General features: G+C 40.6%; 1 protein-coding gene across 1 annotated transcript in view; it reads left to right on the top strand.

Moving 5' to 3' along the window:
• DNAH6 (dynein axonemal heavy chain 6) overlaps positions 1–19,314 on the top strand; it is a 236,355-nt gene that overhangs the window by 94,086 nt on the left and 122,955 nt on the right. Inside the window, exons 31-37 of the mRNA XM_027846132.1 lie at positions 2,343–2,510; positions 4,762–4,910; positions 6,836–6,943; positions 8,195–8,750; positions 11,475–11,597; positions 15,258–15,440; positions 17,900–18,043. Of these exons, the coding sequence (XP_027701933.1) occupies positions 2,343–2,510; positions 4,762–4,910; positions 6,836–6,943; positions 8,195–8,750; positions 11,475–11,597; positions 15,258–15,440; positions 17,900–18,043 (1,431 nt within the window). The remainder of the gene's footprint in view (positions 1–2,342; positions 2,511–4,761; positions 4,911–6,835; positions 6,944–8,194; positions 8,751–11,474; positions 11,598–15,257; positions 15,441–17,899; positions 18,044–19,314) is intronic.

The raw sequence follows: 19,314 nt of genomic DNA, 5'->3' as shown, positions 1-19,314 counted from the left end.
TGCTAGGCACTGTGTTAAGTGCTTTACAAATTTTATCTCATTAGATCCTTATAACAACCCTGGCAGGTAGGTCTTGTACAAGCAGAAATATGGATTGAATGGGCAGAAGGCAACCCAAAGAGGGCATATAGTAGTAAAGAAGATGTTTGTCAGGACTGTTAAGAATTATTCTTAGATAGTATTTTCAGGTAGAGAATGACATTGGGAGGAATATTCTAAGAATTGATCTCCCATTTTACATATGCAGAAATCAAGGCACAGAAGTTAAAGTGAATGGCCCATCAAACAGTTGTTTAGAGCTGGAACCAAGATTAGAAGCCTCCTGACTTCTAACCCAAGGAGTGTTTCCATGAGGTAGTGGTGAGGGGCTAGTATCAAGGAGAGGGGTTGCTTAAGCCTTGACCAGAGTGGGATGACATAGAGCAAGGTTGGGAAGATTAGGCAGAAGAGGATTCATAGTCATTAAACTGGAACTTCGTTGAGGAGGTTGGGACCAAGTGGTTTGGGTAATGAAGATTTACCCAACTCAAGGGGGCACAAGGCTGAAAGAAGAGATAGGATACTGTGAGGTGGAAAATATTCCCAAGTATGTAGCAAGATTGATTGTTGGTTCACCAGCTGTTCTCTCTGGCATAATTTTTTGGCAGATAAGTATGTAGTGTTTTAGTGATGATTTGCTTAAAAACATTCCAGTAGAAAGTATCTAGATCCCACTTTTACAACCTTCCCAGCCAGGAAGTCCCGGCATGTTACATGAGGCCAATTAGAATATCACGGTGACCTGAATCTATATAAGACAAGCCCAACTTTCCTCAGGAGAAATACAAGGGAATTTAATGAGGACTAGAAAGCACTTTCAATACCTAGATCTATCGAAAAGAGCTCGTGCAAATTGGGAATATGAATTTAAACAATAGCCCTGAAGACACAGACCCACATGCACTCTTTTTTTTCTTTTTCTTTTTTTTTTTGCAAGGCAGTTGAGGTTAAGTGACTTGCCCAGGATCACACAACTAGTTAAGTGTCAAGTCTAAGTCCAGATTTGAACTCAGGTCCTCCTGACTCCAGGGCCAGTAATCTATCCATTGTGCCACCTAGGTGTCCCCCACATGCACTCTTGCAAAGATGAGAGAATTCGATGTCAAATCAGTACCTCCTCCAGGTATCTTTGAAAAAGGTCTCCCAGCCTAGTAACGCCAAACCCCAAACATCAAGACAAAAAAGGGGGAAAGTTTTAGCAGTTATTATAAGTATTATGATTAATGGCTATTTAAAAATCATCTGCTCATATTCTTTGGCCATGTACCTACTGAGGAAGGACTCTTACTCTTAAATGCTTATTTCTTATTTATTCTGGATGTCAGGTTTTTATCAGCTATATTTACCATAGATTATTTCTTGGTGTTTCCCTTAATTTTGGATTAATGATTTTTGAGAGAAAATATATTATTCCTGCTATTTGTTTAGTTTTATATGTTTTCTCAAAATGTAAATCATTTGAATTTTATGGCTCTATTTAAGACTGTAGTTCTCATTTTGTTTAGTCATTTGTTGTAATTGCTGCTAATTTTGTAGCAAAGGCAATAAAAGAAAGAAAATTAGTTCATCATAAAAATTATTGTTTAAAAAGAAAGAAAAGCCAAGTCATATATCCTTGAGTCTGGCAAAAATTGCCTTCCCTTTTCTGAGATCTCTCTAGCTTGTTTCTTGGTTTCCCCCTAAGAGCTGGTGCAAAATCAAAACTTCTGCCTTCTAAGCTCTATCCCAGATTCTGTGGTCACCAATTCCATTTTTTAAAATATCATTCCATTTAAAGGGGCAAGGCAGTTTTTACTTTAGTGGGTCCTGCCCTTAAAAAAAGAAAAGGAAAGGAAAGAGAGAGAGACAAAGACTGAGACAGCGACAGAGAGACAGAGAAAGAGATAATAAATCCAAGCACAAGGCCTTTCTCCAAGACTTATCCTTCCAGCTAGTGCTGAACACCCAAAGGAAAGGGCATATTACCATCCTGTCTTCAAATAGCTAAAAGATTCTATTACAGATATTGCTTATTTATTACCTACTTTCAAGCAGAGAATGACCTTAGGAGGAATATTCTAAGAATAGATCTCCCATTTCACACATCAGAAGTAAAAGTGATTGGCCCATCAAACAGTTGTTTAGTGCTCGACCCCGCTGACATTAACCCAAGGAGTCCTTCCATGCGGTAGTAGTGAGGGGCTAGTTACCAAGGAAAGGTGATGGTGACGCCCAATATTAGGAACTTCCTAACATTATTTGAAGGAGATTTTCCAAAGTCTGAAGCAAAAATATTAATGGAATTCTCCATTTTTTCCCAACAGCTCTTCAGATTTATGTTTGAGGGACGTGAAATAAAGTTGGTTATGACCTGTGCAGCATTTATCACCATGAATCCTGGCTATGCCGGACGAACTGAATTACCTGATAATCTGAAAGCTCTGTTTAGACCAATTGCTATGATGGTTCCAAATTACGCCTTGATCGCAGAGGTAGAGTTCACATTACAATCAGTGTAATTTTGAGCACAAAGCATTGAAATCAAGAATTTTCAGCATGTCTTTTTATCACATTTACAATTTGTTCCCTTCTAGGCAAAATGTTTCCAACTCAGCAAAGGTTTATGCAAATGTGGACATTAGTCAAGTTACTGTTTTCCAACTATTTCATTAGTATTTGTCAGCTCCTTGGAAGATATTCCTGGGATATTTTGATACACTGGGTTTGTTCTCCCCTTTGGCAATTACGAGAGAGAGAGAGATGGAAAGACTAAGACACAGAGACAGAGACAGAGAGAAGGGGGGGAATGGAGACAGAGGGAACGACAGACAGATAGACAGAGACGAAGGAAGAGACAGAGACAGAGAGGGAGAGGAGAGATGGCAGGTGAAGGTAGGGAGAGAAGTGAAAAGATGAAAATAGCTGTTATGTTTAGATGTGGGCCGGAGCAGAACTGGACGTGTGTTTTCATCTATATAAAGAACTCCTAGGAGAGGAAATTCCCTCCACCAATGCAGGTCATCACCTCTCTGCAAGTTAGAGTCTTAGACATTTGCCTGGAGTCCCAAGGGACTTGCCCAGGGTCACACAGCCAGCATGTGTCAGAGGCAGGACTGCAATCCACGCTTTCTCAGCTCCAAGGCCAGGGCTTTCTCCACTGCCTTCTTCCTCCCATGTAAAGATGTTCACTTACCATAAAGAGGGAGCGATTGTTAGCAGATAGGGGCAACTAGGTGGTGCTGTTGTGTACAAAGCTCCAGGCCTGGAGTCAGAAAGACTGAATGAGTTTACATTCAAAATCTTCCTGAGTTCAGATTCAGCCTCAGACACTGCCAGCTGTGCAACCGTAGGCAAGTCACTTAACTCTGTTTTGCCTCAATTTCCTCATCTGTAAAATGAGCTGGAGAGGGAAATGGCAAACTACTCCAGTATCTTTGGTAAGAAAACCCCAAATGGAGTCACGAAGAGCTGTGCTTGACTGAACAATGACTAAACAACATATATTGAGTCATGTTTGGGCTTGTATATCCAACTATAAAATCAGATTAAACTGAATTTTTCTTTATCATATTACTTTATAATATTGTTATACATACACACATATTACAGTCATTGATTGGTAACATACTTAAATTCCACAACTCTATGTGGATTGAATTTCAAGGTTTTCTACCCTTTGTCAATATTTTCACACCACAGTGGTTTTCAGGAAGGCACAAGTCTCTCTCAAGCTAAGATCTAATTATCCTTTACAGTAGAACTAAAAAAAAAAAAAGGCTCAGGTGCTAGTAGGCAGCTAATTCAGTGAGCAGAGTACAAGACCTGGAGTCAGGAAGACTTAGTTCACATCCCACATAACTTCTCTGTGCTCCAGGCACACTCTGAGAGTACACATTGCAGAGAAGGTAGCAGTGTGCATTGGTAGAGTGAGTTTCTTATACCACTGAAATCACATCTCTCTCTCTCTCTCTGTGTGTCTTTCTCTTATCTCTCCTCTTCTCTTGTCCTCTCTCTTTCTCTTTCTTCCTTTCCCTCTCTTTCTCTCTGTCTCACTTTCTCTCCCTTCTTTGTTTCTCTATACACAGACATATATAGATATGTCTACTTGAATGTATAAGTACATGTGCATGTATAATATGTATATACATATATACACGTGTTGTATACACATAATGCACATATATACATGTACATTCATACACACATATATATGTGTATATAAATTTCCTTCCTAGTAAAATGCAAACTCTTTGAGTATAGGAATGGTTTTATTTTTCAAGTCTGAATCCATGGATCTAGGTTCGACTTCCCTCCTTGACACAGACTGAAAGTGAAATTCCGGAAAAGTCACTTAACGTCCCTCCGCTCTAGGCAACTCTCTCAGACTAAGTTAAGAGAAGAAATCACCCCCTTTTAGCTGATAGAGTCTGAAAGTTCCCTCATCTAAGAATTCCCTTTATTGAAGAAGTCACAGACCTATCCCTGACCCTATTAAGTCATTCGAGGTAGGAGGGAGCTGGAAGCCAACATTTCTGCTACTTTTCTATTGCATGACTTGGAGCATGACAGTGAATCTTTTTGTACATTTGTTTATAAAATGATGTAACAGTTCACAGATATATTGCAGACTTTATTGAATATCTCAGTAAGAAAACATGGAACCATGGCAGTATTAGAGTCCTGTGCTAGTTAGTGTATCAGCATATTATAATAGAAATTCCATAATGTATTTTTTTGTTCTAGGTGATTTTATATTCAGAAGGGTTTGAATCCAGCAAAATCCTGGCAAGAAAAATGACTCAAATGTATAAACTTTGCAGTGAACAGCTCTCTCAGCAGGATCACTATGACTTTGGCATGAGAGCAGTGAAATCTGTCTTGGTCATGGCTGGGTAAGAAGGCCCCAAGTGGTCCAATATGGTTAAGTGTGCCATCCCACTCAAAGGCTGTCACAAAATGGGCTGTATCACCCCATCCTGAAGCTCTACACAGTTGACCAAAAAGGGCCTCTATTTGTCTATCCAACACAGTACCCCTGAGGGTTAACTATTCTCTGCTTTCTCATCTTCACCAATGGTCCCCAGTTGTCCCACCCTGTCTCCTGAAGTACATTCCTTACAGGAACTTCAAGTATACAATAAAATGACCATAATGTGAGGGAATTTTAGGGCCCAAATGATAAACAGTTGGGGTTAATCTAACACATAGAATGAGTATTCTCAGACCTAGCAAAGTACCTGGCACATAGTAAACTCTGTGTTGCTGTTGTTCCATCATTTTGGTTGTGTCTGACTCTTTGTGACTCTGTTTAGGGTTTTCTTGGTAAAGATACTGGAATGGTTTGCCATTTTCTTCTCTAGCTCATTTTACAGATAAGGAAACTGAGGCAGACCAAGGTGCAGTGACTTGTCCAGATGTCACACAGCTAGTAAATGTCTGAGGCCAGATTTGAACTCAGACCCTCCTGACTGCAGGACTGGTGCTCTATCTACTGCACCGCCAAGTGCCTGGATAGTAAGCACGAGGCTTCCAGTATTTCTACTTCAGCAACCAGTTGATGAGATTTAGGTCCAGAATAGCAGTTCCTTAGTCATTTGTTTCATCTTTCAAAGGGTGAAATTATCATGAAAAACAAGTCACATGTTTTTTCACATGTTCTGATTTTGGCACAAAGAAAGCGACCTTCTCTCTACATAGCTAAAGTTGCCATGACTAAATATCATGACTGATTGGGGATACTTACCAAGCTCCTTATCTAAGTCCTCCTTCTGTCTATGTGGTCTGTAATATACCCTCACAACTGTCTCAGTTCTGTTTCTCCATCCATTTAGTCTCTCCAAAATGTATTTCTCCCTAAGAGTGCCTAGATTTATTTACATGAATATGTCTCCTCAATATATAACATTAGCTACTCCACTTTCCCCTTTTAATTGTTCTGTTTCTATTGAATAAGGTCTCCTCTTCCAAGGCCAGGAGTCCTATCCTACCAACCATTTATTAAGGACTTACCGTGTGACAGCCACTGTGCTAAGTGGCAGAAATTCAAAGAAATGCAAAAGGCAGTTTGTGCTGTCAAGGAGCTCACCGTCTCATGGGAGAGACAACGTACAAACAACTACATATGTGTAGACAATATATACAGGATAAATGGGAGACAATTTCAGGAGGAAGGCACTAGCTTTAAGGGGGATCAGGAAAGATAAAACTTCTGTAAACAGTCTTTACCTATTCTTTTTAATCCTATCTGTGTTCCACCATGGCAAGTGTATCCACATTCCCCTAAGAGTAAATGCATAATAATAATTATAACTATAGCCATTTATCTAATACTTTAGAGTTTGCAAATGCTTTACATACATTATCTACTTTTACTTTCTCAGCAGTCTTATGAGGTCAGTACAACAGGTACTCCCTCTTTTACAGATGAGGAAACTGAGACTCATATAGATGAAATGACTTATTCATGGTCACACAGCTAGTAAGTGTCAGAAGTGGGATCTGAATCCACATGTTCTTAGCTCTAAGTCTATTCACCATGCATTCTGGGCCTCCCAACCCCACCCTTTTGAACTTCAAGCCAAAATAGTGCTAGTAACAATCACAATACATTTACACATCCACAACTCTCTGTATTTGACCATATCAGCACTAATATGCCAGGCTTCATTTAAGTCACAACCCAGTGCTCTCTGGAGCCATGAAAAGGGGGAAAAACCCAACTTTTATATTCCTTGCTAATTTTCTACTCATATCTTGTTTAAGCTAAGATTTCAAAGAGTCCAGCAGCCCCATTTTTGACTCTGTCTCCTAAACTTAGGTCCCTCAAGAGAGAGAACCCAGATCTAAATGAAGATGTTGTGTTGATAAGAGCCTTGAGAGATTCCAATTTACCCAAATTTCTTACAGATGATGCCCTTCTCTTCAGGTAATGTCATGAAGTCATTTTCTTTTTTTAATAACATAAGAAAATAGTTGTTCTCTCTGTTGACTGAAAATAAAACATGTATGGAATAGGAAAATGTCTTCTATTTAGTTGTTTTTCTTGAAAATAGGATCATAAAGTTCTCCTGTTTCTAGAGGGCAGAATTCCATATATTCCATAGACATGGTCCACACCTCTAATTTCTCTGAGGTAGGGCACTGCCAGGATGGAAACTCTCTGCAAAGCAGATGGCAGTTGCTTTGCAATAGGGCAGGTTTCCTGGGAGCACTGAAAAGTTAATGGCTCACCCAAGGTCACATAGACAGTATGTCAGAGATGGGATTTGAATCCAGGTCTTCCAAACTCTGAGACCCACTCTATCCAGTATCACCCTCTGAAGGTTCTCAGTTTTAATCTCTTTACTGTCCCTCTTAGGGAGAATGTCAGCTTTCATAGGTTCAATTATTATCCATATATAAATGACTGTCACATATAAATATCTAGTCCTACATCTCTCAAGAGCTTGAGTCGTGCACTGACTCATGGGGGGACATCTCCATCTGAGAGATGTAGGGCTAGATCAATGATAACAAAGAGTCTTCGTTGCACAGAGGGACAACACTGTTGGGATGGTTTTTATTTTTTATTCAATTCATTTTAGCATTCAGAGAGATTATTTATGTCTTAAAGAGAGGCCTTTGTCAGTTCCTTGTAGTGTGTCCTGACTGACAGTCCCCTTAAAAAAATACAGGCCTACATTCCCTTAATGTGCTAACCTGATGAAGGAGCTCGTCTTCTCTCTTATGAGAATATCAGTGTGTGCAAGGATGCTTTGTTTGGCCCCAATATGGTAGCCTAGTGTCCTCTGACAGCAGGGTATTAGTTCATAACACTGATGCTGTGCATTCATCACCTAAGGAGACACTGGGAGAACCAGACAAATGTTGTCACTCCCTCAAGGAGCTGGGAAGACAAAACTAATACCTGAAGCAATACCAAATAGCATGATACATTGTTAGTGCCATATTACACATAGTAATACATTCATAGCAGTCATGTGTTTCAAAGTAAATGCTCCAAGAGTTCAGTCAAAAAGGAGACCACTGAGAAAAAAAATATTTTTAACCATTTGAATGTTACAAATGTGAAAATAGAATAGAAACAATAAGAAACAAAAATAAATATTCAAGTATCCAAATGGGTAACCATGTTTTCTAATTGGCTTAAGTTTTGTTTCTTTGTTTTTCTTCCCAGTGGAATCATTTCTGATCTTTTCCCCGGAGTCCTCATTCCTGAACATGATTATGGTATTCTGCAGTCGACAATTATAGAAGTCATGACTGGACAAAAACTTCAGCCCGAACCCTGTATGGTTCACAAAGTTATACAGTTCTATGAAACCATGCTCGTAAGACATGGCGTTATGCTCGTTGGGCCAACGGGAGGTGGAAAGACCACGGTTTACCAAGTTCTCGCCGAAACGTTAGGGGTATTGCATAAGATGGGAATTGAGAATTCCTTTTATCAGCCAGTCAAGACATATGTTCTGAATCCAAAGTCCATTACAATGGGTGAGCTGTATGGGGAAGTGAATAATTTAACCTTGGAGTGGAAAGATGGTTTGATGGCACTAAGCGTCCGAGCAGCGGTGAATGATACTTCAGAAGATCATAAATGGATTATCAGTGATGGGCCAGTGGATGCACTTTGGATTGAAAATATGAACACCGTTTTGGATGATAATAAGATGCTTTGTTTGGCTAATAGTGAAAGAATTAAACTCACCCCTTACATCCATATGATATTTGAGGTAAAGTATGCCCATTTCATTACTTTGGGCTGATGATATTAGTTAGTTTGATCTGTGTTGATCGGATTGCTATGATTTTGCTGATCTGTCCCTTTTCTTCTGACCTGGAAACACCTTATTTCTTCTCTGTTTGGTATTTAAAGCTCTTCATAACTTGGCCCCATCTGACCTTCCCATTCTAATGCTTGACTCTCCACTGCTCACTGTCCGATGCAGCAATGATGACCCTCTTGAAGGTTTTTTTTTTTAACTTGACCTTCCATTTCACATCTCTGCACCTTTGCACTAGCTATGCCAATTGCCGTGAACACTGTGCTTTCTTACTTTAGCCTCTTGGTTTGCCTGGCATCCTTCAAGATTTATCTCAAATGTCACCTTCTGAAAAAAGACCTTTCCTGGTCCTCCCCACCATAATTTCCTTCTCTCTGAAATTACTTTCCCTTTACACTGCCTGTATCATCTTTGTACATAGTTGTTTGCATGTTGTCTCATCTGTTAGACTGTGAGGCCCTTGAGGGCAGGGGTGTTTTGACTTCTCTTCATATCCCTAGCACTTAATTCAGTACCTGGGACACAGAATTGATTAATTCTTGTTGACTGACTGCCTGAATATTAGTTGGCCTGTTCTGTGACAGGGGAAGGTGAATCCGGGTCAGGATATGGTCCAAGGAAGGAATCAGAGTCAGTTTTCACCACTTGGGGATCAGAAACCTGAGACTGGCATTTGGGGTACAGCTGTTGCAGCCAGCAGACAGGAAGGTCAATGACGCAAATAATATGTCAGGTTACTAAGCCCAGGTCAAGAACACAAGAGCTCACAGTCCAAAGTAGTAGAGAAAGCGGAAACAGACCAGCAGGGGAGAGGAGAGCCCTTGAAGAAGGGGCATCACTCTCTGGCTGTTGCACCCTAAGGATCATGGGACTTTTCCATCTGGCTTGTGGCCAAAACCTTTCCTATGTGTGGTCTCCCCCATTAGAATGGAATCTCTTTGAGTGCAGCGGCTGTCTTACGGTTCTGTTTGTCTCCACGGTGCTTAGTACAGTGTCTGGCATATAAATGCTTTATTCCTCCATTAATTCATTCATTTGATTACTAGGCTATGTATACTTGGTAACATTTCCCCCTCCCCCTAAGTCTAGCTTGGTTCCCTTAGTAGGTATGGCTAACAATTAAACCTATCCATGTGCCATGGGCTGCCTCAGCGTGCATGGCTCTATCCTTTTAAGGTCCAGAAAGTATTGAGCCACAGAATCTTAAGATAGAAAGACAGTTTCCAGGCCTTCTAGCCTAACCCATACAGAAGCAATAACCTCCTCAAAAAACAAACCCAAGTCATGGTCTTCCAGTTGCTTTGTGAAGACTTCCAGGGAAGGATTCACAGCCAGATCCTTCAGCTGACCCCTCTATGACATGGACTCAAGATCCTTCACCATCCTGGCTGCCCTCCCCTAGACGTTCTCCAGCCCATCACAGAGTGTTCGTGGTGCTGATTTGAAGCATATCCTCACATTGTAGCCCCAAAGCATGTGCTTCCTATGGCACAAGAGAATTAATCAACTTACTTGAGAGGCAACATGGCCTGGTGGCTTAGGAGGAATGTTGTTGTTAAGTCATTTTTCAGTTGTGTCTGACTTTCTGTGACAGAATCTACTTGGGATTTTTTTTGGCAGATACACTGAATTGATTTGCCATTTCCTTCTCCAGCTCATTTTACAGATGAGGAAACTGAGGCCAACAGGGTTAAGTGACTTGCCCAAGGTCACACAACTAGTAAGTGTCTGAAGCCAGATTTGAACTCATGAAGATGAGTCTTCCTGTTCCAAGGCCGGTGCTCCATCCATTGTACCACCTCACTGCCCTTGGGAGGCATAGTTCAAATCCTGGCCCCACACTGACTATCTGTGGGACCTTGGGTAAGTCACATCAGCTTTAAGTTCCTCATTTTCCTCATCTATACAATGAGGGTATTAGACTAGATGGCCTTTGAGGTCTGTTTTACCCCTGGATCTGATCCTATGATTCTACCAGGCAGCCAGCTCTGGAATGCACCAGCAAGCACCTCCCCTGACCAGCAAAGGACTAAGACCTTCTCTGTGCCTCCTCACTTTCTCTTCTCAAATTTACATAAAGTTTTCTGGGTTGGAAGTCCCATGGTAAAAGGGATAGTGGGGTCAGATTATTCCAGAAAGCACTGTCAATGGACCTTCTAGCCCGAGCAGACCTAACATCATTTGCTTGGTTTGGGATATTTCCCCAAACCTCTAGGGGTGGGACTCAGTCACCCGATTCCCCTGCAGCTGCTCATTTGCCTTCTCTGTTTTTGCCACTGCCCATTCCTGCTTCTGTTCTTCCTCATCTCGCCCTCCATGTTCACATCCTGGCTTAACTGAAGTCCCATTGTGGCCTCCATCCTGTCGCCATCCCCAACCCTGCTCCTGTCTCACACATAGCATTATGTATGTGCTACGTAGACACATAGGCCAAAGGGGCAGAAAAACATGGCTTAGGCCAATTGTATCTCCATGAAATCTAGGCAATGAGAAACTTTTCCTTGTTCCTCTTTACTTCAGATTTCCTTTTCCACCCATTGTGTCATCACTTTTCCTCTTCCTTCCTCTGCCCTCTCTTAATATCAGCTCATTCTTAGCCAGTAAAACCAGACTTTGAGGGACCAGAAAACATCATAAATAGCTTTTTCTAGGGTTTATTTTCTTCCATCTCAGGTACAAGATCTAAGGGTTGCCTCTCCCGCAACAGTCAGTCGCTGTGGGATGGTATACGTGGATCCTGAAGAGCTAAAATGGCTGCCATATGTCCTGACATGGAAGACAACTTTTTCTGATAAAGTAAGTTTATGGTATGGCCATTTAGAATTGGTTATTGCAAAACCCTGAACCTTACTGAGAATCTTAGTCATTTAAAAATAATCCATCTCATCCTATGTAAATTTTTGGAAGTCTTCCACTGTGCTACACAACTCTGCTTTCTGATTTTATAGGAAACAGTTAAACAATAAGAACATTCCTAAACACAAAGAAATGAGGTTGGTTCTTTTTTGTATGAGATCAGGAGAGCTAGCCATTATCTATAGATAATGACCAAGGACTAGGAAAATAATTCCTCTGTGTGTATGTGTGTGTGTGTGTGTGTGTGTGTGTGTGTGTGTGTGTGGTGAGGAATGCATCTGGATGTGGTCTCCTTGTGTGCAGGACTTCCCTTTGTAGGGGCATACCTCCAAACGAGATTCTGAACAGTTAATATTGTGTAAGAGGTTTTGAAGAATGTTAGAATTAGAGTTCAGTATAATTGCCTCTGATAAGGATGCTTATTGAAGGATTGATGATGCCTCAGGTTATATTTTACTTTGACCCTCTAGCGTATAGTAACCAGGACTGTGCTGATAAATGTTTAACAAGAAGCTCACCACCACCCCCCCAAAAAAAAGTACATACAGAATACCATGAAGTTTAACCTACATCATTAATATTTTCTCCATCACTTTCTTAAGTCTATACCAGAGATTCCCAAGCTTATTTGGCTTACTACCCCCTTTTTAAAAAAAAAAATTACTCAGCCCCCCCCCCCGGCAATCTACTTTTTTTAACCCTTTAATGTTTTTTTTAATTTGCATCATTTCAAAATATATGAAATGTGTTTTAATGACACATCTTAAATTTAATAATTTATTATAAATATATGGCTTTTTCCTGCATCAAAATTTTGGTGATGCAATATTGCATCATGTAACCATACAGTATTATATTATAAACAAGTCATCACACACACACATATTCCTGCCCATGCATGCCAGACTTCCTGATAATGCGACATGCTAGCCTGCCAATACTTGCTTGTTAAGACCTGTCAGCAGATTTGACCACTGATTGGTTAAAACTTGCATTTTGTGTGTTTATTTGGAAAATAATGTAATCACTATGACTTTAACTCTGTTACACAACAGATGAAACATGTACAAACAGCTTTTCAAAAATTTCTTATCCTCTCTTCTTTCCTTATGCTTCCACCACCTCCTTAACTTTATTCAACACCCTCAATTGCACCTGAGGCTACTACCACCCCACCCATCATTCCAATGCCCCACAGTGCGTAGTGTTGCCCACTGTGGGATCCTATGGTCTAAATAAAACAAGCTCTAATTTGTGGCATTTGCTGATTTCTGAGGTATAAATGCTCATATGGAAAATTTACCAATTAGATCTTGAAAACTAGTTCAAACTGGTTTGAGCGTGCCCCTAATAGAAGCTTATACACAACACCGAAGGGTATTGTGGGTATCATCCAAACCAAGCTGCCTATTCCTCTCCATCAGGCTCTCAGGTCAATCACCTCTTACCTCTACCCCTTGCATGGCTGGCACCAAATTTCAAGCTGTTTAGATGTGTGTGTGTGTGTGTGTGTGTGTCCCCTCACCAATCCAATAAATTGTCATCTTGGATCCCCTCATACTATAGCTGTTTCCATTTCATCCCTTTGAGTTGTGTATCAACAAATCACTTGACCAAGGTCATTTGTTACATTCCTGACTTGATGTGTCCTACAGGGAGGTAAGAGTGGATACATAGAGGCCAGGATAGTTAGTATTACATATTATTTTAGAAAAACATTTAATTAGAGTGATAAAAGAAAACCATGTTTTCACCACTATGGCATTTGTTCAATCTCCTAACCATCAACCAGGTCATACCATTTGGATTAGCATCCAGGTTGGCATCTGTATGCCAGCCCTCCACCTGGTAGAAGTTCAATGTCACTGGCTCCTACTCAGTGTGAAAGGAACTGATTGTTCAAGTGCTTATGGGCCTCAGACACATACTAACTGTGTGACCCTGGGCAAGTCACTGGACCCTATTTGCCTCAGTTTTCCCATCTATAAAATGAGCTGGAGAAGGAAATGGCAAACCACTGCAGTGTTTGTGCCAAGAAAACCCCAAATGGAGTCATGAAGAGTCAGACACTACTGAAAAACGACAGAACTGGCTACCAGCCCAAGGAGGAGAAGCTACTGAATTGTCACTCACAGCTCCCCGCGTGACTGAAGCTGGCCTCCTTGTTATTCACTCTAATTGCTGCAGAAGGCATGTTCCTCCCTGGGTGCCTTCCTGTGTTGTTTATTCATTTGGTTGTGCTGCACGGAGCCCTACCCACCAACCTGGCGGGGTTAATGTGGGAACCTTCTTCATCCCCTTGATCTTGCTTGCTCTTCTGCTGGAGGAGCTCTCACAGCTATGCCCAGGCACAAGAGAGATGGTCTTGTCTTTGGGAGAAGACACTCCTTGCTTTGTCTACCTTTCACTTTCAAAAGTCTGCATGTGAAAACGTAGCCTCACCATCACCCAAATCTTCCCAGTCAATCAGCTACAAGACAAAGGGAAGAGTCAGTCACAGAAGGGATTTGGATCATAGATTTGTAGCTGAATAGGACCTTCATGATAATGCATTCCAACTCCACTAATTTTACAGATGAGGAAACTGAGGCCTAGGGAAGTCAAATGACTTGTCCAAGACCACACCAGTAATAAGCATTGTAGGTAGGAACTGACTCTAGAGTCAGTGTTCTTTCCACCAGACCTTGTTGGACCAACTCATAATAATAATAATAATAATAATAATAATAACAATAGCTAACATTTATTTAATACTTACTATGTTCAAAGAGTTATAGAAGGTGTTCAGGGAGGACTAGCACCTCTCTGGGTGAGGGCTTGCTAGTGCTTTTCAGGGCTGCTTATCTACCTTTGGTGTCCATCTGACACTCAACTCTCACCTGGAGCTCCAAGAAACGGTAACATGCACAACAACCACACCCCAGTAAACTGTCTTGGCAGATGGGCTAAACCAGGCTGAGGGTAAACTACAGTCCTCAAACCCATTGGAGAGTTAGGGGGATGTCTACCCCAAGCATGTGAAGACTTCTCCTGGCAGAATGGGCAGAGGAGAGCAATTTATTCCAGGCACTGTGGAGCGCTTAGAGCTTGGTCAGACATTCAAGACACCAAGGTCATCCAGTGGATCCCAGGCCATCGCCAGTCATCTTGACTTTCGTCCTGCCACTGGACTCCAGTGATTCTGGAAGAGAGAGTGAGGCTGGCAACTTTGTGCACTTCTGCCTCACTCAAATCCAATTCACATGCAAGTCAAAATATCACCCATGATGTCATTGCTTCTCTTTGGAAACGAAGGCTGAGCAATAAACTATGTGCAAGGCACTGTGTAAGCACTTTACAATGATTAAAAACCTTCTTTAATCTTCACAACAACCCAGGGAAGTATGTGCTATTATTATCTCCATTTTACAGATGAGGAAACCAAGGTAAACAGAGGTACAATGATTTGCCTGGACTCACACAGCTAGTAAATTTGAACTCAAGTCTTCCTGACTCCAGGCTCAGCACTCTTTCTACTACACCACCTAGCAGTAAATGTATGAAATGCATTATTATAGATATCTTTTAGCACTATTAAATTATTTTCATTTTTTGTTTTAGATGAATGACGAAACATGGGAATATTTATTAAGTCTATTTCAACGTTATGTTGACCATGGCTTAAAGTTTGTCACTAAAAAGTGCCATCAAGCTATCCCTCAAGTGGACATCAGCAAAGTGACCACCCTCTGCTGTTTATTGGAGTCCCTTCTATTTGGGAAAGATGGACCTGACTTAACTATGGTATGAACATTACCTTTAATCTCAGCAAAGTTACAACAATTGATATATATTGGGGAAAATATTTTCTTTTATATGGGAAGACCTTGTATTTTTTCATAAGCAATTATAAATGAACTCTATGATGACAACTTAGGTTTTATGTCCTTCCGGGAGAAACACGATGATTTTTTTAATATGACAAGTATCAATGCAAATTCTGAAAATGCCACCGTTTTCTAAGGTTTGTTTGTAATCCTCATTCTTCATCAAGTACCTCCTACATAGACCACACCTTGGACATCCCTCTTCATCTCTTTAGAGTGGTACTAGATGACATCTAAAGTCTATCCTAACTCTAAAATTCTGTGACCGAGACTTCTGCTGGTTTTTATCTATGATCTTTATAAGGCAGCCTCGTTTGCCTATGTGAGCTATTATTACTATTGATGTCAGACTTCCATTCAACTCATAGGAAATTACTTGTGCCTGAAAACAAGCTACGGTCTGAGGACGGATCTGGTGGCTTTTCTATTGCTTGTCACCTAAAAAGTGAGCCTCCCTTAAAAGTGGAGCTAGGTCCATATTTATTTAAACCAATGACAGTCCCATGCAGTGTAGTAACCTTACCAGAACAAGCCAACAATCTCAGAGAAAAAACCAAATATGCAAAAATAAATATGCAAAGGATTAGGTAGTAGTCACTTAATAGGTATTTATTAAGTACTTACTATACGTCAGACATTGTACTAAGTACTGAGGATATGGAGAAAGGCAAAAGCCAGTCCCTGCCCTCAAGGAGCTTACAATCTAATGGGAGAGACAACATGCAAACAGCAATGCACAAACAAGCTATATGCAGGATAAATTGGAAATAATTAAAATTTTTAAAAACTCTAAATTTAACACACACACACACACAAATCATTTCCATATACAAAGTAGAATGTAAAAAGTGTAATCTCTAAGTCAGCAAAAAGTTATAGGGGGAAGAGAGAAAAGACCAGTTTGAGGGGCTTATAATTAATAATTAATTAGGGAGTTTAGAGAAAAGTCAAATAAGGGAGCTCATGAGGAAAGGTCATCTTGAAATTCAGAGGACTTGGGCCAAAAAAGGAATTATGTCTTAGGGGTAATGGCCAAGAAAATGGGGTAAGGACTTGTTCCTGAAGTTTATGTTCCTACCACCGATTCTCCAGGGCCTTGTCTCTGAGATTACCTTTGTCAAACAAATTTCCACAGGGCACAGCAGAAAGGAGGAGACGGGAAGGATGGGGACAAAAGAGTGGACTGGATGGGGGTGGGGAAAGTCCAGAGCAAGCATACGTCACTACCCTCCTCATCCAGGGCTGTAAGCAGGAAGGGGCTTCATAACCCTTAAAACAGAGAATAAAAATATTACTACACGCCATGTCCAATCTGAGGTCACCCTCAGAAGAGTCTCCAGAAATTTGGGTGAATAATCACAGCTTTCTGGAAAACTTAGTGAAGGACATAACTCAGCATAGTCATGCACAGGTGAAATGTTCAATAAATCTCTTGATTTACAGACAGGCTGAAGAAGATATTGGGTGTTTATAGGACCAAACAAGGAATTTTCCTTTGGGGGAAATAAAAGCCAATCCTCAGGCGTTTGAAACTGTGGATCATTTCTATTTTAGCCTCTGATCTTCTACTTTGTGAAATGGACAAGATGTTTGAATAGAACATCGGATACATATTTATCACTTTAATACTGATGAAAAGTAGACGCAATAGGACACAGTGGAGAGACTGCTGAACTTGTAATCACAGGACCTGAGTTTGAATCCTGGCTCTACCACTAATTACTGAACATCTCTGGGTCTCAGCTTCCTCATTTGTCAAAAGAAGAGGCTAGACTAGATGCAGTCTAAGGTCCCTTCCAATTCTATATCTATGATCTTTCTAAGGGACAAAGTAAAAATAATCAGGAGCCAGATATGTAATTTTCAATATACATTAGCAGACTAGTGTGGCCATCCTCGGTAGCTTATCATTCTATAACTTAATTTTTCCCCCATCCTTGGTAAACATCCCACTAAAAATTGTATGCATCTGTATGGTCCTTTCAGGCTTATGTGGAAGTAATGACGTTTATGTAACACTTTAAAGTTTGTGATGTGCTTTATAAATATTACCTCATTTGATCCTCACAACAATCCTTAAGTGCTGTTACTATCCCTATTTTTCAGTTGAGGAAACTGAGGCAGACAGCAGTTAAGTGACTTGCCCATAGTCACACACCATTAAGTGTTTGAGGCCAGATTTGAACTCGGGTCTTCCTGACTCCAGGCCCAGTGCTTTAGCCACTGTGCTACCTAACTGCTTCAACCATTTAAAAGTGCAAGTTGCCCTTGGAAAAAGTGGAGAGGGGAGACCGTGCAGAGAGGGGTTTCATCATTGTTGACTGTTTTTCAAAAGCTATCTACAATTGTCTTAAAGGATTCCATTTGGTCTTTTAGGAACAAGGAAAATTGAACAGTATAATATGCCAGACCTTTGCATTCTGCTATTTGTGGGCTGTGGGTGGAAATCTGACTGAAATCTACTGGGATGCTTTTGACACATATGTCAGACAGCAGTTTGAGGATGCTCCAGAAGCCAAGGTAAGGAAAGCAACAAAGTCCATAAGAATGTGGTGCTTCTCAGTGACCAACATGGAATTTCAAGAAAAGATTGTGAAGGTAAAATTGCAAGAGGATCCTGCCTCTGTTTGGGGTACTGAAGGGAAACTGGTCTAAGTGAGAATTTTCCTATGTACGAGGGTTCCTGAATCCTGAATGGTATTTGTCTTGGATTTCTTCCTTGATATGGGAAAGACAGACAGACAGAGAGCCACAGAGCAAGAGAGACAAAAAGACAGAGACAGAGAGAGAAAAAGTAGATGTGGAAGGTGTTAAGTTTAAAAATTAAGGTAAACTGAGAGACAGTGGTCTAAGCCAGGGGTGGGGAACCTGCAGCCTCAAGGCCACATGTGGCCCTCTAGGTCCTGAAGTGTGGCCCTTTGACTGAATCCAAACTTCACAGGACAAATCCCCTTAATGAAAGTGCTTAGACTCTAAACACTATCAATTTATTAGTTAGGCTAGCAGTAATCAATAAATTGGGTCAATGGCCTCTCTCAATGACCAAAGACACCAAACTAGAGCTCACCAGCCTTAATATAGTTTTGAGGAGTATTGCATTGGGTAGGTGGGGAAGACAATGTGATTGGTTACAGGGTAGACAGCATCATGTTGGTGGGGACAACATGATTGATCATTTTAAAGTAAGCAAGCTAGCATCCGCATGGGGCTAGGAGCCACCCCTCTCTGACAATTAAGGAATATTCATTATTTCATGGGGTCCATCCACATCTTGTCATCTTTGCTAGGAGATTAAAACTTCCAAAATTACTGTCTTCTTGGAAGAGATAAAAACTCCCCTAATCACATAAGGACAGAAAATATGTCTTGTGGAAATACACCAAGTCAGCTTGTAGGCCTTTAGAGATAGATAAGGTATGAGGGATAGTTTTCTTTTAATTATAACTTTAAATTAACTTAGAGGGGAAAGTGAGTTCATGGACTCATCTCAAGGATATCATAAGGTAGCTTGAGCAATCTTGCAAAGCGGAGTAGAATAGGATCAGTTACAGAATAGAATCAATTATAAACTGATACCAAATTGATTTAATTTCTTCAAAGGATATCTTAGATATAGGCTCTACCATTAGATTACCTAGTAGCTTGCTCTCCTTGTCTCACTCTCATCCCTTCTGCCTTTTCTTCTGGTCCAGTCTCTGGATATTTTTACTATAGTTTTGTTTGTTTGTTTGTTTGTTCATTTTTGATTGGTTTTTTGTTTTTTGTTGGTTTTTGTTTTTTTTTTTTTGGTG

The sequence above is a fragment of the Vombatus ursinus genome, unplaced genomic scaffold (assembly GCF_900497805.2).
Source record: "Vombatus ursinus unplaced genomic scaffold, bare-nosed wombat genome assembly UNPS02015066.1, whole genome shotgun sequence".
Taxonomy (NCBI): Eukaryota; Metazoa; Chordata; class Mammalia; order Diprotodontia; family Vombatidae; genus Vombatus; species Vombatus ursinus.
Note: the sequence above shows the minus strand (reverse complement) of the source record. Positions and strands in the feature narration are given on the sequence as shown.